The sequence below is a fragment of the Scomber japonicus genome, chromosome 5 (genome assembly GCF_027409825.1).
Source record: "Scomber japonicus isolate fScoJap1 chromosome 5, fScoJap1.pri, whole genome shotgun sequence".
Lineage (NCBI taxonomy): Eukaryota > Metazoa > Chordata > Actinopteri > Scombriformes > Scombridae > Scomber > Scomber japonicus.
Window position 1 is genome coordinate 27,009,006 of NC_070582.1, and position 22,167 is coordinate 27,031,172.

General features: G+C 39.2%; 1 protein-coding gene across 1 annotated transcript in view; it reads left to right on the forward strand.

The window, feature by feature from the left end:
- zc3h18 (zinc finger CCCH-type containing 18) overlaps positions 1 to 21,793 on the forward strand; it is a 44,459-nt gene extending 22,666 nt beyond the window's left edge. Inside the window, exons 10-20 of the mRNA XM_053319204.1 lie at positions 3,418 to 3,600; positions 5,978 to 6,103; positions 7,418 to 7,510; positions 8,270 to 8,548; positions 13,947 to 14,063; positions 14,256 to 14,264; positions 14,504 to 14,712; positions 14,837 to 15,051; positions 16,493 to 16,589; positions 18,132 to 18,228; positions 20,490 to 21,793. Of these exons, the coding sequence (XP_053175179.1) occupies positions 3,418 to 3,600; positions 5,978 to 6,103; positions 7,418 to 7,510; positions 8,270 to 8,548; positions 13,947 to 14,063; positions 14,256 to 14,264; positions 14,504 to 14,712; positions 14,837 to 15,051; positions 16,493 to 16,589; positions 18,132 to 18,228; positions 20,490 to 20,700 (1,636 nt within the window). The 3' untranslated portion in view covers positions 20,701 to 21,793. The remainder of the gene's footprint in view (positions 1 to 3,417; positions 3,601 to 5,977; positions 6,104 to 7,417; positions 7,511 to 8,269; positions 8,549 to 13,946; positions 14,064 to 14,255; positions 14,265 to 14,503; positions 14,713 to 14,836; positions 15,052 to 16,492; positions 16,590 to 18,131; positions 18,229 to 20,489) is intronic.
- Positions 21,794 to 22,167: the final 374 nt, after the last annotated feature.

Genomic DNA, 22,167 nt, shown 5'->3' on the forward strand with positions numbered 1-22,167 from the left:
AAAAAATAATTATGTGGTGAACTTTAATCAGTCAGCTGCTCCTTAACAACTCTTAATATGTAATGAAGTTACATTAACACACCTGCTATACATTAAATCATTGACAACAATGACACTGGGTTCATGCAAGGGTAAGCTTTAGCCTCTATAATCAACTGATCCTCCACCTTAACAGACCGGTTTCTCCTTTTACAGAAGCCTCCCTAGGCCAATTCATGAAACCCTTCAAACATGTGCAAAGATCACATTATCTTTTGTTGTACCGAGAGGACTTTATGAGATAACTTTCCCCACTTGTCTTTTTTTTCATTCCTTCCCCAAAGCAAACTGAAGAGCTAAAAATAGCACCTGTGTTCTGACTACTTTAAACTCTGAGTTGCATTCACCTGTTTGCTCTTGCATCATCACTGGAGGATGTGTAATTTGTATGCATCATTGATTGTTGACAAATCCAATTATTTGTCCCAGATTATCGTGTTAGTTTCAGTCTTCCTTTTTACATGTGATGTTAGGCTTCAAATATACTTCCTACACTGAATAAAATACCAAGCCCTCAGCCTTCATCATACACCAACTGAAACACAGGTACGGCTCTCTTTCTCAAAGTGGGAATATCCACTGTCACCTTGTTAATTTCCTCCAACAAATATTTAGATACTCACTTGAAGCTAAACACTGGTCTGCCTTTTCACAAATATAAATATTGATTCCCCTACTTGGGGAAACTCCAGTTAATCACAGATCAGCTCCCACATACAATGTTGTCCAAAAGGCTGATTACACATTAGAGAAATCTAACGTGTTCATGTAAACCTGCCTGGAAATAATCAGACAGTTTGAAGGTTTGTAGAGTTTGAGAGTTTGCAGCCAGTGTTCACCTGTCATAAATATGGCTGTTCCTCAAGTTTTTAGCAGATCATTGCTTACTAAGTAGTAGGGCTGGACTATATGACCAAAATCTAATTTCCCAATATAGGTTATTTCATATCCCGATAATGATATATATACTATTATAGTACATTTTAATTGAATTAATAGTTGTTCCGTGCTATCCCGTTTATAAAAAAACACACAAAAAAACTCACCTTTTGGGCAGATTCAATTAAATTACTCTTGTTGGATTTTTGCTCTGGTAGTTTTATTGCACTTACAGTGACAACAAGGGTAGTTGTCACCTTGAGTTCTTCACCTGTTTCACTGTCTCTGTGTGTGTGCAGGGTGCCGTGTGTTCATACAGCATGCCAACTTTTCAGGTTCAGAGGCTTGAGGCGAAGTGCTGCAGGGTAGAGTAGAGGTGTGTGGGGAAGTTTTTTTGTACTGTTGAACGTAAATCAGAAAATAGCCCTGAGCCCTCCGTGTGCAGCAGACACAGACATGGATTGACAACTTAACTCCGTAATTAACCAATGTAATCCGCACGAAAGAAGACTCCGAATGACAAAAATGTATAGTTATTTTAACGCAAAATAAACTATATCGATATAAACCGATAATGTCTCTTTTTATAATATATCGATATGTCTTTTAACAGTCGATATACCGCCCAGCCTTCTAAGTAGCATTGTGAAATACTGCATCAGAATTAAGTCAAAGTGTCAGAAATCAGATTGTCATTCTAAGCAAAGAGGGGCATAAATCATGGTTAGACTTAGTTTGTCTAAGTCTAACCATGGGGGGGGGACAGTAAATGTCTAAAGCATCAGACTAAACACAACATCACAAGAATGTACTAAGAATGTAGACTGCAATCAGCACAAGTACTGTCAGAAGAAGATTGTCTTGTTGGGGTATCAGATGACAAGTAGCAGCCCAGAGTCTTGACTGTCATGGACTTTCCTACACAGGAGCTTGACCTCCACCCCATGAAACACTTATAGATGCACTTGAAGACCGAGGAAAACCCAGCAATCTGAGACATAACAAGATGCTCTTTGGAACATTGTGAAATCATGCCGGGTTAACCTGGGACTTCAGATTTTACACACACTTGTGGAGTGAGTCCATGCCAGCACAAATGCGAGCTGGCTTAATAGGACATGCTTAATATTAAGATATTCTGTAATTCATCTACCTTTTTTTTTTTTTTTTTTTTCAAAGTTTCAGCTTTAAATTCAAACTGTTAAACCTGCCGTGTGGAACTTTGACACATAAATAAACATCCGTTACATTCAAGCCCTTTCAAGGCAAACAAGTTCACAAAAGGCTGATTAAGAAGATCACCACCAGATAAATCTCAAAACAAATCTCAAATTTTTAAGTTTTTAATCTGGCAGCAGTCGGCAGTCATTGGTCTTCTATCATGTCCATTTTTATTTATCTTGTCTATGTTTTAGCTGAGCATGTTACAACCAGACCAAGCCTGTACTATGAACATGAGCCTCATACAGTGTAATCTGATCAGACACTATTAATTGGTTTCTTTTCTTAATGTCGTCGTTCTGTTAATTAAAACAACATTTTAACAGCGTCATCCTTTTGTAAACACTGCAAAGACCAATGTGCGTGTTTTGAATCGAATCACAAACAATAGCTGGATAAGAGCTGTTTATTACTCAGACACAGTACAATGAGTACGCACATGTTGCATCACATACCTAAAAAAAACATCAGTCATGTACATGTGTGACAACCTCAACCTACCAGTTGGACTTGTCATATTAAGAAATAATTATAGGATTCAATTCATCAGACCTTTCAGATGATTTATGTAAAGGTGGTCATACAATATAAAAATGTGTAATTGTGGGGTGCTAAGAATTTTCCAGTTCTGATATTCATCATGAATGTGTCAAGGTAGCCAAATGAGTTTCAACTCTAAAAATACCTCCAGAAACTTTGACCACAACTTTTTATTAACCTTTTATTAGAATACAGTAGATGGGGCATTAGTTAAGGGGAAATTGGGTCATTGAAGCATAAGGTCTATATATATACATCAGCAACCATTAAGAGTGAAGAGTCAGTGGATGAGTCAAACACACTTACCTCATTCTGAGTGATGCTAGATCACCACAGCCTGCTTTGTAACTGCAGTGGCTCAAGTGCTGTCCAGCTGTTGTATGAAAACAGCTGGACAGTGGACAGCATGTGTCTGTGTCCACTGCCAAATTATTTTAACCCAAGATTAAGAAAAAGTTTACAAAAGCTCAGCATGAAAATTCATTTTTTGACCTTGGACACAATAGTTTGACATAAACCTGCTTAATTCAGGGTCCACTACATACTGATACTATTAAAGAAAAACTAGCGAGGTTCTTGAACTTTGCAATTCCCCAAATGTGAATATATGTTGAATGTTTTTAATGCAACAATGTTGATTTCAATGCAGTGAAAACAAAAGAAGAATGTACAATATATATGCTTTTATCATTCAGCTTACCTCTAAACAGCAATTTTTAATTTCTTCCATCCTCTCAGCAGGCCCATGGAGCCTCCCTCCAAGAAAGAGGTTGTTCCAGTCATGAGACGGCCCGATGAATGGAAAGACCCGTGGCGCCGGTCCAAATCCCCCAGGAGACGGCCCGGGCTGGGCTCACCACCACGAGGCCGCCGCCGTCATCGACCCTCTGGTTCCTCTGTCTCTCTGTCCAACTCCTCCAGGTAGGAATTCCCCTGTTTACTGTCATCATGAGGGGAAAGAAGTTTGAAGCAATTGGGAAAATCAATTCTGTACTTCTCACATAACGTGTCTTGTATTTATTTGTGTTTGCTTGTATAAATGGTTGATTTTTTTTCCTCAGCGGGAAATTTATTAGGAATGGTAAAGTTTTCCTTCTGGTAATAAACACTATTCAGGAAGTACACATAGAATAAAAAAAAAATAAGATGTCACGCTGCTGTGTCTCAATTAAACTGGGTAAAGTACAGCTTCAAAACATGTTACCACAACAGTGTTCCAGTGCTCTGTGAAGCACTGTGTAACTATTGTTTTGAAAAGTACAATACAAATAAATGAGCTGCAAGTGTTTTCACTATGCTTGTAAAATGAAAAATGTGAGTAAAGCACTGTGAAACTATATTTAGAAATAGTTGCTGTATAGAAGATGTTGAAACAGAGAGAGGTAGAGTTGTGACAGAGCTGTGATGCAACTAGGAAACAACACATCCACATCATATTTGTCATTAGTTTACATCAGCTGGTAATTTCTGTTTAATCAGTGTCAAATCCTAATTACATCCACTGTGATACAAAGTTGTAAAATAATAAAACACATCCAAGACAGGGGTTAATATTGTGACTCTACAGGCATTGTACTATATGCATTCTGTTAAATCATTATAACCATGACGTCTTCTAAGTTAATAATTAGTGTAGGTGTAATTTCATCATCCTGTGCTTTTAGGTTTAAGGGAAGTCACATAATGGTAGATGTCATGTTTACTCACTTGTGTTTAAGCCTTCTGTTGTCCTTGGCTCAAATTTTTTTAATGTCAGAAATATAGATTTATTATGTCTAATTGCTGGGAAATCACACAATTGTTTCCATACTACATTCTTTGCAAGTATAGTTATCACTATTTTCATTTTAGGGGTGATAATTTGTTTAATTTCTTTATGCTTTATAAAGAGTCAAACCAACAGTATCCTGACTAAACTGAATGATCAAATGTATGATGTCATTTGTCGTATTGACCATCATTTCCAATAATAAATGTAAAACCTGTGGCAATAAGTTGGAATGATGTTGGTTAAAAAGGTCAAACACAGAATTGGGTGATCATTTGTACTTACTTACTCACTTGCAGTTTGAATATTTTTAATAAATTTCATAATTGGGCTGTGAATGGTAAAGAAATTCACCTCCTCTTCTCCTTTTCCTGGCACACTTAATGAGGAAGTAGATGATAACAGCTTTCACTCTTGTTGTGCTTCAACAGGTTTGATGAAGTATGGGAGATGGCGTGCTGTCTGTATGTGATGTCAATGTTGTGGAATTTTATCTACAAAAATGTCTTAGAATCCCATCCTTTTAAAAATAGTAATGTACACAAAGACTTAATGAAAGGAGACACTTCTTAAAACTTTGGAACAAAATTAATCTGGCAGTTAGTGCTTTTTATAATGTTGCCAGTTTGTTTGTGCTTTTAAAGGGTTATGTAAGAGATAACCCTGCCACGTAATAAAGGAAGCAGAGTTTTGAGATATACTGACTTTTAGTTCCTAGCGTGGCTCAGTCTCTGATAACTCTATATATTATCCATAATGCAACTAGTAGCGTCTTTTCTTTAGACAGCCTCTGCTGTCTTTCATAATAACTTGGGCTGAGACAGCTCCTCACCCCAAGTTATTATGTAAAAGCTGTTTATATTTACACAATGTATAAAACCATTGTCGGTACATATAACAAAAATAAAGAAGAGTAAATGTACATGTAAAAGAAAATGTACATATTACAACTATAAATTAATATTAAAGCTGCAAGCAGTGTTGGGCGGGACCTTGCACATGTCGGGCCGTGTCGATATACATTACACACACTGCTTTTTGTTTGTTTAAAATGAACACTTTCATCAATATTTTCAACAATAAAAGCACAAACGGTATTTTGCCAGAAAATATTCACAAATGGGCAACAGTTTCTGGGCGTTCATAACAGAAACTACAATTCATATCAATGACTCTTAGTTTGAAATACAGGCATCTTTGTAGTGTCAAACATTAGAAACTTCATTTTCCAGCTGTTTCCACAGGCTGAGTAGTACTTGACATGACAAGTAAAGGGAGTTATGTTCTTAGCTATATAAATATTTAACAATTTTGATGAAGCTCAATATGCATTTTAGGGATTAAAACTGTCTGGAATTGCCAGGCTGGACAAAAAAATATGTATATCCCAACTGGAAGGTTGCATTTAGATTCTAATCCCTAGAGATTACATGCCTCACTTTGCTTGGTTTTTATATGTGTGTAGCAGGATGTTTGATCACTCTTTAAGAAGCCCTTCATTGGTCTCACATGTGTTTGTGTGTGTTGCAGGTCTTCGTCTCGCTCTTCATCCTACACGGGCTCCGGCTCATCTCGGTCTCGCAGCCGCTCATCTTCATTCAGCTCCTACTCCAGCCACTCCTCCCAGCGCAGCTCCTTCAGCGGCAGCCGCTCCAGGTACACAAAAGTGTGTGTGTGTGGAAATGTCTTGATTAAGTCATTCAAATATTAATATATTTTTAAGAATAGTAGAAAGACAGTGACGTGCATATGACGTCCATGTTAATTATTTAAAATATCTGATTAGCTTTTGTTGCATGTGTAATGGCAACGGACGAGTGAGCAGCTGGAGGTTTAATGTGAACTTTAGCTCGGGGGCAAAACAGCTGACCTAACTCTGTCCATACCTTAAAAAAAAGACAAAGTGAGCTTTTACAGGAGGCTAAATGTGTAATGTCATAATAAAAAGGCTTATACAAGAGACAGGCTTCTATTTAAGTCAATTTTATTAAGAAACCTTCACTTTTTTATCCTGAAGGATTTAGTATAATGAACAGTTTCATAACATCACAACAACATACTCAATTTTTTTGCTGCTCCGATTCTGAGTCATTAAAGGAATAGTCTGACATTTGGGACACATGGGAAATAAGCTTATCCACTTTCCTGCCCCAGGTTAAATGAGATGAATGATATAATTCTCATGCCTCTACATTAAATTTTAATCTGCAGGCTGGAGGCAGTTATCTTAGCTAAGCATAAAGAATGGAAACAAAGCTCTGACCAAACATATCAGCACCTGTAAAGCTCACTCATTAACACATTATATCTTGTTATAGCATTAAAACAGGTAAGTAATAATTTGGATTTTAATCGGTTTGAACAAACTAAATAACACTTCTTGTTTCCAGTCTTTATGCAAAGAGAATAATCTCTTATTTTCCTGAAGGAACACCTGAACAAACTGTTGAGTTTAATTGACAGCAAAAAAATATTTAGAGACATAAATAGTGACATATCTTAATCAGTAGTTCAAAAAAAACATCAACAGTCAAAGCAACAGAGTGGTGACATAATTATTGTTGTGCTACACTGACCATGTGAGTTGTTGTAGTCCAGGTATTTCCACTTCTTTACCAGGGTTTTTTCAGCAACCAGCCTTTATTTGATCATGTCATGCTAATAATAGTGTCAAATAATACTGTGCCTGTTTACACACTGATAGTTCAACTACAATATTAGGCCCTGTAAATAACATTCACAAAAGCTGTAAAACAAAAACAAAAATTCTGTTAAATTGCCAAAGATTTAACATCATTCTCAAAGATGATAAACATCTCAAAGCATTTTAAAATCTGTATGGCAAGATTGTTTGATAGAAAAGGTATATCAAACAAGGTACGGTACAAGTTTTTGTAACTGCTGATTTGTTAGGTTTGTTTCTGAATGACATAACACAGCTTCATACAATCACTGGTTGTTGATTTACAGGTCTCGATCGTTCTCCACGTCTCCCTCACCGAGTCCAGCAGCACCCAGGAATGCTAAGAACAAACCAGACCTTCCTCCTGTGCTCACTAAAGGGTAAATCTAAGCACACACATTCATTTCAGCCATAGTCAGCCATGCTGTGTTAGCTGCCATTAAAGGTGTAACAGTACACAAAAATCACAGTTCAGTACAATGTCAGTACAGCAGGAAAAAAAGGTAGAAAAGAACAATTTAGTCCTTTATTTTGAAAACATGTAAATATCCAACAGCACCTCATTGGTCAAAACTATTACTGACACAGTTTAGTTGTGTTACTTTCTGTTTCTTACAAGACTTCCAGCAGAAACACCACATAAGCCAGCTATCATGCATCCATGAGTATGGTGCACTGCCAAAATGTTCTGGGTGAAACTCTGTAGAATAATTGTTGTGCATGTCAGAGTAAGTGAATAATAAAAGTATTCTGACAGTTATTGTTTGAGTCACAGTCACTTTCCCAACCAAACATCATGTACCAAACCTTTTGGGATGGATACACTTACTGTTACACCCCTTCCCTCCATCCATCTTTCTCTTTGGATTATTCTTATTACTGTTCAGTATGGAGAAGAAGGAGGAGGATTGTTCATGAGCCTAATTCAACTCATGAATTGTTATAAGAGGTCACTTTGAAGTCTGTGGCTGGGGTTGCTCCTCCATTGCATTTCATCATGTCTGTTCAATGATCATTTATTGACCATCAGCTGAAACGTTGCATGTGCTCTGCTGGCATGCTACTTGTTAGCACATAGCCTGTTTGTCACTGTCTGCATGCTTGAAAAAACCAAGAAGTGCCTTTTCCCCCTCCCGAAGCATGCCGCTGAAGCCGGGTGCCATGCCCCCTCCTCGCAGGGAAAAGCCTCCCATGAAGAAAGCTCCCAGCCCTCCTCCGCCTGGCGGACCACAGGGAAGACCTTCCAAACCCCTTCCAGAGGGAGGGAAGCCTCCCACCAATCCCCGGGAGGCTGTAGGTGCAGGTGGTGGGGGAGGCCCTGGCGGAGCAGGGAGACCCCTGCCACCACGGGAACCTGGAAAGCCCCCCAATCCAAGAGAAGGCAGACGGAAAGAACGGCAGCAGCATCCCCCCCGGAGGTAGGCATTTATTCATCAAACTCTGTTCATTTTAAAGCAATGTACAAGTGGGATATAAAAGGATAATGTTGCTGCAGGGTTGTCTTTCTCTGAAAATCTTTTGGATTAAGAAATGTATTTATGACAGGAAATGTAGTGTTCCTGTCGGTCTATTCAAACTCAGTTGTCTGAAGTTGATCGTGGCTTCTATGACAAAATGCCTGTATCAGCAAATTTGGAAGCCAATCTGTTTAGAGAAAACAAACCGCTTCCTGTAGCAGTTAGACCTGTCATAATAATTATGTTATTGACATACAATAACGTAATTATCATCATCATGTCTATAATATGGATTTATCATATGAGACATGGGCATGACCCTGACCATTTTTTGATCTCAATATTGCCACACTTCACACGAGCAGCTAAGAAGCTATTCATGTCACATTGGTTAAACAAGTAGTGTCCTCCATTCCTTACTGTGTACATCCTGATTGGAAACTGTCCCCAACCATAATTGTAGTCTGTATAGCGCTCACTCTCTAAATTCAGCCCCCGCCTCTCTTGCATTATTATGCTATTATATTATCATTATATCAGTGGTATAAAATTATCTTCAAATGACAATAATATTGTTTATCGCGAATATTATGACGATAATATGTCGTCCAGCAAATGTAGTTATTGCGACAGGCCTAGTAGCAGCTGACTATAAAAACTTACTGGACTAGTAGAATTATGTTTAAGATCAAACAGATCATTCTCCAATCACCCAAAACACAGCTTCATGAAGCATAAAAACTTGTGAACATTATAACTTTTTCTATAGCCAAAGCCAAACACTGAGCATTTTGCCCTCTTGTAGCATTTGCCCTCTCTGTTACAATTATAATAATCCCAGTAAGCCATGTTAGCCATTTCTACTTGCATCTTACTGGATAAAATCGTGATTGGACATAAATGCACTTTTATTTACACTGTAAATATATGTTTTACAGAGATAAGGGAAGTGCTCTTACTTGTCAGGAAGAAGATGCCAAATTTATTTGTAATGTCTATTTTTGCCAGCTACATATAAAAAGGTATCACTTCCTCTGTGTTCTCCTTCCAAACTAAATTTGGCACTTTTCCAGTTTTGTTTCAGGTGTGGATAGACGTTGAGTTTCACATTTGAGTTGTAAGAGGAAAACAAAACTTTTATGAAATGAAGCAAGACTCAGGGAAGGTGTGGCAGTGAAGTTAAGAAGACAGCTTTCTGCACTTGTAACTTTACATGTGATGATTAATTTCCTATGCCATCTAGCCGATCATACAGTACAGATGTCGTTATCAGTAGTTGTGTAGTTGTGTGGTGATGTGAATGTAGTCTCAGTGTAACTTCAGCTGTCAGTTATACAGACACCAGAACCTGTAAGAAGCTGTATAAAGGATAACTTAGTAATAATAATAATAATAATAATAACAATAATAAACTTTATTGATATAGCACTTTTCTTAACACAAAGTGCTTTAAAAGATAAAATAAAACCACACAAGGCAACGAGGTAAAGACAGAGGCACAGAAGTAATACTACATGATGTATAAAATACACATAGTTCAAAAATATAAGAATAATAGGTGTGAAAACAATAAATAAAACTAATCAAACTAAGTCATAACGATTAGGGCGCATGCCATATATGCAGCCGACCCCAGTTCGAATCCCGGGTCGGAGGTCCTTTGCTGCATGTCACACGCCCCTCTCTCTCCCATGTTTCTTGTTGGTCTAATGATAAAGAAAAGCCACAGCATCTCTCAGTTCTCTGTGAACTGCTACAGTTTAATGCTAGAGCCAATCTTTTTTGTTTTCAGGAAAAGTAATCAACCCTTAGGCGCTTGGGGTTTCCACTTTTTTTTCATAGATATCAGCTTTCATTTGGTCTCGTCATACCGGATCGAAAACCTGGTTATGATAAAATGCCGTGTGAGCACAGCGTGGGCATACAGGAAAACAGAGGATTCTGTGCTTTTAAGTTTCAGGTGTGTGGGCACGTGGATGGAAGAATGTTGGCCTGCCAGCATGTTTGTGTACCCGGCCTCACACCTGCATGGAAGTGTGTTTATAGTGTCCAACAGACAGATAAGCATTTAGCAGAACTGTGTAAATATTGTTTGCATATTTGTTTTTGTGTGGTGCCAAATACCACACAGGTGTAGGTGTGTGTTTGGGGGGGAAGACAACTGTGTGTGTGTGTGTGTGTGTGTGTGTGTGTGTGTGTGTGCGTGTGCGTGCGTGCGTGCGTGCGTGCGTGTGGTGTGACAGAGGGAAATCAGTCAGAGAGGAACACCAGTTAAAGGTCATGAAAGAACAGATACAGGTGTGTTCTCACCTCCGCATATATGTGTGCGCAGAATGGGTTGCTCCACGGAAACTATTGAGGAATACCTGTTCCAACACATTTGTTAACTCTGTCAATAGTCTACTTCCTTTCAACTGGAAGACGTAATATGGTGTAGGTCAGGATGAGGTTATCTTTGAAACATGGCAGTGTCTTACTATCTTTAAAGAGCAGGTACATTATTTATTTTGTTTTTGAGGTTTTTATATCATTCTGTAGCTTCACATTAGAGTTCCATATGTATTCAAATCCCCAAAATTTGAATTTTGGTTGATGTACGTTTTAGCGTGAAAATGCTATTTTCATAAGAGTTAACTTTTTTAACACAAGCACGTTATGTTTGACCCTTGTCCCGGCCTTTAGTTTGGAAATAAGGAAGCAATGCAGCAGTAACGTTTTGGATAACAAGCAGAGTCTCATATACCAAACATACAGCTGATACAGAGAGACGTCCTCCTGCTTGCCAAAGGTCAGGGCCGTTTCAAGGAATTTGGGGGCCCCAAGCAAAATGGACTTGGAGGCCCCCCCACCACCGCCGACGCCGACACCCCTGGACCACAGCAAAAAAAACTACGCCTCACCATCCCACCCCGCCCACCCAAAGCCTACAGGAACCACAGCATAGACACACTGTTGAAGTTCAACCACACATTATATCAATAAAATATTTCTTAACAGTGCAAATACTGCTTACAAATGTTGCATGTAGACTACTGCACACATAGTATATTTACTTATTTTATTTGAACATTTGCAACCAACATATATAAAAAATTGCAAATTCGGTATTAAATATAAAATCCAACATAGATAAAAGTACACACACCTTTAAAAAAATATGCAAAATGTCTACATCTGCTGTTTGCGAGCCTTGGCTTCAGCAAAGGCAACCACAATGTCCTCCACTTCCAAAGACCAGCGAACATCACGCTCAATTGACGTTACGGCCAGTCCCGTGAGCCTCTCTTGGCTCATGGTGGACCTCATATATGTCTTTATCAGCTTCAAGGCTGAAAAGCTCCTCTTACCTGAGGCCACAGTCACAGGGAGAGTCAGGAGTAGCAACAAGGCAATGCTTAGATTACTGTAAAGATCCAGTAACTTTTCACTGTATATGTAGTTCAGCATGTCAAATGGGCAGGTGGCTACATGGTCTGGGAAGCCGAGTTAGTAGATGAGTTAGCCGCCGAGCTAGCCACCAAGTTAGCCGCCGAATTAGCCGCCATGCTAGCAGCCGAGCTCGCCGCCGAGCTAGCAACTGTGGGGGGCCCCCTTGAGGGGGATTCCGATAACAGTGTCGCTGCACTTTCCTGCATTGACCATCACAGCATTTAAAGGGACGTGCACACAGTTTGTCGTTGCATTCAATTCATAACCAGTCGTTGTCTGGGGGCCCCCGGCCAGCTCGGGGCCCAAGGCAATTGCTTGGTTTGCCTGTCCAGTTGCGACGGGCCTGCCAAAGGTGCGTGTGTGTGTGTGTATGTGTGAACGTTCATGCAGTGTTTCCCCTAGAAATTTTTATAGCAGCAGTGCTGTGTGTCAGTAACCAACACTAGGGGGGTCTGGGGAAAGATTTATAGTCACCCCAACATGTGCGTAGTCACTCTCTAGTGTGCGCTCTTGCCTGCTCGCTCCAGATTCTTGGAGATTGTGTCTCATTTGTGGGCGTCAAGGAGCCGCTATCAATATGCTGGAGACTTACAGGACGTCCAGGAGAGTTGGGTTGTCTGCTTTTATCCCCCCCCTACTTCAGTAGTTTATGAAGGGAGGGGGCAGGTTGTGTTATGAAGCATACACCGAAGCCAAAAGCAAAGTTATATGGTTAACTAGCTGCTAGCCACTTGTAATGAAATCAACATAGTTAACGTCACGTTACTTCAAGCACAGTCCTTTTTGCAGCAAGGCTGAGAATTGGACATAAGGGAAACACTGGTTCATGTGTGTGTGAGCGTGCACAGCAGATTTTTGCAGTATGCAGTATTTCATTGTTCTGGATTGTTTCAATAATAATAAACATAATTTGTATCAAGCAAGCATATGTGTCCTCCCCTATGTTCATAAGATTATTAAAAATATGAAAAAAATCCCTTTTTTAAAGTACATTTTAGAAAAAAATAAAATTGTGTGATTAATTTGCGAGTAATCACAAGTTAACTCATGGCAATCGTGCAATTAATCGCGATTAAATCTTTTAATCGATTGACAGCCCTAATATATAAATATATATATTTTACAGCAGTAAAATACAGAGAGAGTTTGGATCTGGATATGATTATAGGTATGTAAAAGGCCTTCCACACTAAGAACAATAACTATAAAGATAATGATGTTTGTGCCTGCATCTAATGAAAATAGATAGACCATTGATGACCAGTTACTGCTGTATGTTGTACTGAAAAATAAAAAATGAAACCAGGCATGTCTCACCTATGCTCTGCAGGTGCATTTTCCGTCTGACAGTGCATATCTATTGTAGCCTCAGGTGGCATTACAGAAAGCCTCATGTCTGAGTGAGTCTGTGCAGTAATGTTACAGTAAAAGGGTTGAGGTCAGTCTTTTCACTACTTTTTAAGGGTACTAAAATGTCACATCTTTTATGAACATTTATTAAGTCAGGAGGATGTTACATATCCCTTCACATGGAATGGAGTCATATCATACCATCATCTCTATATTAGGCCGATTTTATTCTGTTTTAAAGAAATTGTACTGAGTGTGTTTATATGAATAACTAGTATCCTGCTTATGATCATCTTTTTGGAGTATCCTGGTTACGTATTTGCACACATTAACTTAATATTCTGGTTGTGTAAAGCAGCTGAAGTACTCAAAGACAACTGGTTTCTGAGCATTCTGTGGCTTGTATGTAGAAATCAGTGAGGAAAACCAAAAATGTGATGATAAAACAATGTTAAACTTAAATAACAATAAACATCTGGCAGTTTTTTTTTTTTTTATCGTTGTCCTCTACAGTCATCATCCATTCTTTCATCCATTAAGAGTCATAAAAAGTCTGTCTCTGTCTCCATATCTCTTCCAGGCGGACTGTGAGTGGGAGTGTTAGTGGAAGCGGTAGCAGTTATACTGGTTCTAGCTCCAGATCCAGATCCTCATCCAACTCTCTGTCACGCTCACGCTCTGGATCCAGAAAATCCAGGTACTTGCCCAAGTGAAAACTGTATGATATTTTTGGCTTTTCTCACTTGTTTAGTGTGATGGAACTTGCAGGGCTGTAAGTGTGTAAGCTATGTCAATATAAATGCACATACAGTATAAATGTATAATATGGGTTAATGTTGTGCTCTTCTCTCTTGTTTTCATGTGCTTTCTCTGTTGGGAAACCCTCAAGGAAATCCAGGTATGATAGTTATTAATCAGGGTGTGTATGGGTGTGTGTGTGTGTGTATCTGTTACTATCATAGGAAGAAATTTACTGCATCATTTGGACGTATTATGTCAGTGAGTGTCCTCATAATTGTAGCAAGATGTGTGCAGACATGTAATAGTGTTGTGTAACTGAGTGTGTGAGACAGCTGTGATCTTCCATGTGATAATAAACCCACAGCTCACGCTCAATCCTTTCATCTCTCTCTGCAGATCTCTGAGTGTCAGCAGTGTGTCTTCAGTGTCATCAGCATCATCCAGCAGCAGCTCTGTGCGTAGCGCAGACTCGGATGACATGTACGCCGACCTCGCCAGTCCAGTGTCCTCGGCGAGCTCCCGATCACCCACGCCGAATCACCCACGCAAGGAGCGAGGGGGGCCAGTGCGGGACCGTCCTCCGCACGGCAGAGATAAGAACAGGGGTCAGTGTGGAGCAGAACGTCAAATACAACACACAGTAAAATAACACGCTGATATGAGATAAATGTAGAGAGGATTAGCGTTGTGTGGCTCATCAGCACTCATGTCGTCTCTTCTTCATCACAGAGAGACCATCAAAGAAAGATGAACCCTTCAGGGAGGATCGCAGGAAGATGGACCCATCTGGTCCTCTACCCAGAGGAGGCAACTCCATGCCCAGATCAGGGCCTGGGAGCAGGGGTGGCCACTCTCTACATCCTCCACCTGGCGCCATGGGTCCCCCAGGAAGCTATGGAGGTTCAGGTTCTCATAAAGACATCAAACTTACCCTCCTCAACAAGGTTACTATTGCTCCCTTTTTTTTTTTTTAATGGCCCTGTCCACCCAAATCATAAAAAACGTATTTTCCGCACCTATCTGTAGTGTTAGGCCACATTCAAATTAGGCATTGCAGCGGCTCTAGAGCACAAATAAACACCCGACACAACCCTGTGGCGTTGCAATATTTGATATGGTCTGAATACGGTCTTAACTACGGCCTTACAGTGGCTTTTGGTTGGTCCCTTTATCACTAATGAAGTAATATTAGTTTAAATTAGAAATGAAGACATTGGATCAATTAAAAAACTCACCGTACAAACAGAGTTATAAGTCAAGCTATTGGTGAGGGGATTGAATGTAATCAAATTTGTGGGATAGTCTTGACCCAAACACATTGTCATATTGGAAACAGGTGTGCCTCATGCACTGCTGGTGTGTTCCATCCTGATACGTTTTCCAGAAGCCCCTTAAGGGAGTTGGCACAGATAAAGTGTTGACCAAAACATGGTTTTACTTATTGTGTGACTTCAAGGAATAGGTCAGATATATACAGCTGTTGTTCATTGAGACTCTCGTCTGAAGGCTGAGACTGCAGTAACATACTCTGGTAGGAAAATGAAAACAGTTAAAAGTGACTGTGCAGTCTGTCATTTGGAGTCAACTATCAAGTCTTTTAGTCACTAGGCAACATATGTTGATGTTGAAGACTTTTCTCCTTTGATCCTGTTGAAGTTTTGATCATGATAAATGCCAAATAAAAAAAGAAGGTTGACACAGACTAATCCGGTAGTTCAACAGTCAATCTGCCACTTATAATGTCAATGAGTCCACTGCAAGTCACAACTGTAAAAGTAAACAAAAAACATACTTTTGTCAAGTATTAACATGTAGAATGAGTTTGCATAGTTGCACACTGGCTGGAACATTTGAAAAGAATAGTTTGCCCAGTGCTAATATTTCAAATCCAGTGTAAAATTAATCATGGGAATAATTTGACATTTTGAGATTTTGCTATCTTGCCAGTTGTTAGTCCACTTCAGGAAGTCACTGCTCCCAGCCAGGAAAATAAACTCCTAATAACTTAACTTGGAGAAAGCCTAATGTGTTAATCAATGAGTTTTAGAGGTGTTGGTTGGTGTCTTACTAAATTGTGTTGCTTTTGGTCAAAGCCAGGCTAGTAGTTTCCCTGTTTCCTGTCTCTGTGCTAAGTTAGCTAATTGACTCCTTCTTGCTTCTTCTTTTTTAACTTGTATTAAGTAGGGTTTTCCATCACTAATAAACTTCCCTCCCTAACCCAATTAGTTCCATACTTTTGTTAACCAGTGTGCAATTATACCGACATGTTTCCTCAAAAAATCACAGGGCAATTCTAACCCAAGTCTTTTGGCATTTAGAAGTTTTAAATTTCCTTCCTTTTTTAAAATTGCTTTCCTCATTTCATATTCTGTCATTTTCCTGCAGCAGGGAGATAAGGGCAACAGGAAGAGGTACTTGCCTTCAGACAAAGAGAGGCCAGGTTCCCCGCTCAGCAAAAGAATGGCCATGTCTCCAGACAGAGGTGAGAAACAGCGTAAACACTCACTCAGTCACTGTACCTGTTTTATCACCACAGTTAGTAGTATTTAGTTAGTTATCCCAAAATGACCCACAGGAGCTGTATGTTTGAACTCAAATATCTGATTTTGCCCTGCCAGCTCCCGAGTACAAAGTCAGGCATTTTCTGGAGGAATCATATCAAGCGAGTGGGCGTGTCGATGACATTTTTATCATGCGACTGGCTCAGTAAGCTGCATGAACACGCCACTGTAGGGGTGTGACGATACGCTCACGCTCAGCTCACGAGACAAGACAATACATGATATTGGGTTCACGAGAACGAGACGAGATTTTAACACTATTTTTAAGAAAACTTTAATGCTGAAACATACGATTGGACAAATAGTCTTTTATTTGACTGAAAGTCACAAAATGCAAAACAATACAGGTGCATTTTTGAAATGTTTTAACTGATCATCTTGTAATGAATGTCACTTCAGTTCTACTTTCTAAGTATGAATTATCATTTGCAAAATGCAAGCACTGTAAAAGGTTTCCCCTCCTCCACTCCCCATATAGATAGATCATTTTGGTATTTATGGAAATAACAACCATAAATACCAAAATAATATACAATCACAATGTCAATGTCAGTTAACCCACACAGTGACATAAAAAGAAGACATGACGTTCAAATGAGCGATTGAAACCCCATCATCTTTTCTTTTTCTTTTCTTTTTCTTTTCTTTTTTTGGGGCGAGCCGTCCCATGAATACTGCTCCGCGAGACAGCATTCATCTCAATTAAAAATATTGTCATATTTTAATCTCGCAAGATCTTGTAGCACAAGATCTCTTCACACTCCTACTCTGCTGTGAATGCAGCACTTAAAAGGAAGAGGACTTGTGATTTCTTATACAATAAAAGTTTTATATCTGGTTATGAAGTGCTAAATTAAAACCGCAGCAAACTTTTGTGTCATGTCCCAACCCTTCCTGCATCCTTTGCTCAGTAAGTGTGAGCAGGCTCAAGTGGGAAAAGACACTTTTTTTAAACATTTACGTCTGATAACATTTCATTCATGCTGATGCAATCGTTAATCATTTTGATAAAAAAAGGAGCCAAAATGTGTGCTGAAGGAATTACGTGATTAAGAAAATGGCAGGTTTAATAACTGCAAATCATTTTTTTATTTTATTAGTAAAATAAAATGACAAACATTACCTTGTTTCAGATTCTTAAATGTGAGGACTGTATGTAACTGATCAGATTAGTAAATGATTACAGAATCAACTCTTACTACTGATGCCATGTCCATGTTATCAACTGGTCCAGTTCTAAATGAATTCTTCCTCCTACCTGAAAAGTCAACATCTCTGTTTCCTCTCACCGCTTTTCTGGCAAAGTTGATGTAATGTCCCTCAATACTCAGTTCTTCATCACTTATTTCAACTTTTTCTGATTGTTCAAGAACACAACGTATGTTATCAAATCTACACTGAAATTAAAGACTTTAGCTAAAGGCCATTCAGTCCTAACAGCTTTATTAATTGGTGTTTTTCAGGCCGTGATAAGAGGATACCTGGCCGACCCCCGCTCTCCCCTCGAATGGATCGGCCCAGAGGCCAAGGGCCCCGACCCATGCCTCCCCAGGGAGACAGGTTAGTGCCAACTACTGTGATATTTATGCTGTAGTACTACATCATACAACAACACACGTCTAAAGCGCTTTAAGAAAAAGAAGAAAAAAAAGCTGGAACTGTGGAAAGTTTGTGTCAAATGTTCTTTCTGATACATCACTATTATCACCAGCAGTGATCATGTTTACTCATGGTCAAACACAGAAGGGGTTTCAGATAATAAAGTTTGTCTGACCATTTGTGAAACCCAAAAGAGGAACATGCTACTGAAGTGGAAGCACAAAGTTATTACACCATCTCTGCACGTGTCATAATATTCAACAAGAACATGTGCTTTGTAAATGGACTCTAAATGAATGTCATTAAGACAAAATAATATGAAAACTTCAAATGACTAACTTACAGTCATATTATGTTGCTAATAGTTTAAAGCTTTTGTCATACCCTAGATGGATAGATAAATACTTTATTAATCCCAAAAGATTAATGATCATGATTTTCAGACTATTATTAAAAAATTATGGCTTACTGCTGATTAACACTGTGGTTTGCTGTTTCACCAAATCCCAAATGGGAATCCCGCCTTTGTATTATTGGCCGCCGTCTTTGTTGAAAGGTACACCATGAGATGTTGACAGAGCGGCGGTATTTTTGTATCTTCAAAAATGGCAGTGGTTGCAAGCAGTTTGTCTATTTAATGAATAAATAATTACCTCTGCGAGACAAACGTGAAGTACATTGTGAGTTTTCTACGCCGTCACTCATAGGCCACTGTTAGCAGAGTGGAGCAGCAATCAGCAGTTACAAATGAGAGCAGTTGACCAACACACACTGCAGCATTAAAGAAAATAACTTTGTATTCAGTCTGATTTAACCTCAACCACCCTGCACCTGCTCAGTGATGTCTGTTCCAGAGTTAACAGAACAGCAGAGAGGCTGCTCTCCACTGCAGGTTACAGTATCTCACAAAAGTGAGTACACCCCTCACTTTTTTGCAAATATTTTATTATATCTTTTCATGGGACAACACTATAGAAATGAAACTTTGATATAAGTGTACAGCTTGTATAGCTTATGGATTTACTGTTAAATTGTATCAAAGTTTCATTTCTATAGTGTTGCCCCATGAAAAGATATAATGAAATATTTGCAAAAATGTGAGGGGTGTACTCACTTCTGTGAGATACTGTATATAACTTGAATAAGACAATGGAGCACTCTGCCCTCAGTTTGTTATTCTCATACAGGCAGGAGACTGTAACATGGTTTTAAATGAATGAATTCATTAACTAATGAATGAGTTATGTGTCAGATAGGCCTGTCACAATAGTTACTTTATCAACTCATCTTACATTACCGTAATCATCAACATCATCCGGTCTATACAGTATCTCACAGAAGTGAGTACACCCCTCACATTTTTGCAAATATTTCATTATATCTTTTCATGGGACAACACTATAGAAATGAAACTTTGATACAATTTAACAGTAAATCCATAAGCTATACAAGCTGTACATGCATATCAAAGTTTCATTTCTATAGTGTTGTCCCATGAAAAGATATAATAAAATATTTGCAAAAAAGTGAGGGGTGTACTCACTTTTGTGAGATACTGTATATTGACAGTCACTGTATCATCACAATCTGCAATGTGACTTCCAGAAATAGTGTTAAGACATATTAAACTTTATCAGTATTTATTTAGAATGATCAGGATACATCTGACTAACTAATTAACACTATTTAGTCATTTAGCAATGCAGCACTTACACCTGGCGGTAAATATTGACTTTCTAATCTTTATATAAGTTATACAAGTCCAAACATAACAAATTTGAGTTAATGTAAGAATCTCTGTGTCGTAAATTTACTCGCTACTCAAACAGAGGGAATAGTGCTCTTATTGGGGACTATATTCAGCAGTGGATGAATCCATGTTAGTGAATCAGTTAATAGGTTTCGGGCAACAATAGAGCTGTATGAGAGAGGAGGACACATTCATTGGTGGTTTGGGTGCTTTCATGGGATTTTTTTTATTTAAAAAAAAAAAATCTGATCGATCCTTTAAATGATAACATACAGAGTCCAACTGATACAGTCTTTGGTGTGAGGGGGACAATGAGGAAAGCCCTCTTACACACATGCCCCCACATTGACAGCTTGTTTTCGTCACTGTTGTGTTTATAATGAGGTATTTCCTCTTTTTGTTCTTAGTCATGTCACACTATCTGCCTATCTGAGTAAATATAAATATATATACTCCTGCTCCCCTTTCTTAGAAAACGCCCCCTGTCACCACCCCCCAAGTCATCTGGGAAAGGCCCAGCAGCGCCATCGGGCAAACCCCCCGCCCCAGGCTCCACTTCGGCTGTCGGTTCTGGCTCCAACAAACCCAGCAACACACTGTCCCGCCGCGAGGAGCTGCTGAAACAGCTGAAGGCCGTGGAAGATGCGATCGCCCGGAAGAGAGCAAAGATCCCCACCAAATAAAAGGAAACCCGCTCCTCACCTGTCGGCCTGCCTGCAAGTCTGCCTGCCTGCCTGCACGGCCATGCGAGCCGGGGCAACAGTGAGGGTCGTGGGATAGAGTGGTTTCTTGCGAATCCAACCTTTCTTCCCCCTGCCTCCAACGGACGTGTAAAAAAAAAAAAAGAAAAAAAAAAGTTGTACGGTTCTTGTATACAGGCTATTGTGTAAGTGAAAGGTGGCCGCCACGATAAACCATCCTCTACTTGTTGTCCTCAAGAGAGGTTCATTTTAGAGCGTCTTTCACTCCCATGTACCCTACTTCTGCTCCTGTTAGAAGTCTCTGAATGTCTCAACTGCAGTTTACCTCGTCTTTGAGAAACAGGAGGGAACAAAGGCATGCGGTGAGGGAGGGACATCTCAGGAATGGAGTGTACTTTGTGTAGGCTTTCCAGTACATAAACAGAAGAGTTGTAAGGTGCACTCGATCACTTCATGCTCTACTCCTTCAACAAAAAGGAAGAAACTTCCTTCTGTCGAGTGAGGTGAATAACAGATTTCTACACCTACTTATGTCTTTCTCTGCCCCCCTTTTAACGTCTTGTCCTCACATCTTTTCTTTAGTTTCCTCTGTGTGTGAAGTGATGTGTGACTGTGGCGTGACTGTCAGGTGGACAGAATACCGGCAGCCCTGCAACTCTTCTTCTTTGTTATGAATCTACAACTTCTCGAGCATTCGTATCCGGCTCCTGAAACCGATCACGAGCCCACGCTTTGTTCACAGCGGGCCCCACCTTTAACCAATGACTCGTCTGCGTTCTGTGTTTTTTTTGGGGGGGAGACAGTGTATGCTGTCACAACCTTGTACAATAATAGCAAGTCATCAGATTCTCTCATTCGAATATTATAGACAAACAGTGATGTGAAGTATTGCTTCTTTTTTTTTAATCTACAGCTTTTTGTTTTCTTAGCTCTTCTCAAGTGATAAACCAATGTTTTATTTGTGTCACATTTTTAGTTGGAGGAGTATGAGAGGTGGAACGGGGACATTTAGAGACAAGATATGTCTTGCTTTTGTGACAAAAGCCTTCCAAATAAACTATTTTGATAAAGAGAAGGTGAGTTGCTTGGGTTTTTTTTCTCTCTGCTGTTGTGAAAGATAAAAAGATGTTGAAACAAAGATGCACAGTCACAAGTTCATGGAAAGCATACAGGCGTATAAAAAATACAAAAAAATAATCAGTATCGCTCAAGGCTTGTTAAGCTCTTGTTAGTAAGTGATCCATGGTATCTGTTGACATAAGACATTGTATTGAACAAACCTTTAACAAACAGCATTGCATCATCATAGTACAGTGTTACAAAACACCTGTTAAATTTTTATTAATTTAATCTTTATTCATATAGTGCCAAATCACAACAAAAGTAATCTCATGGCAAACCACGTCATTACCTTTCAAAGATATTGTATTCCAGTTTCAGACCAAAAGA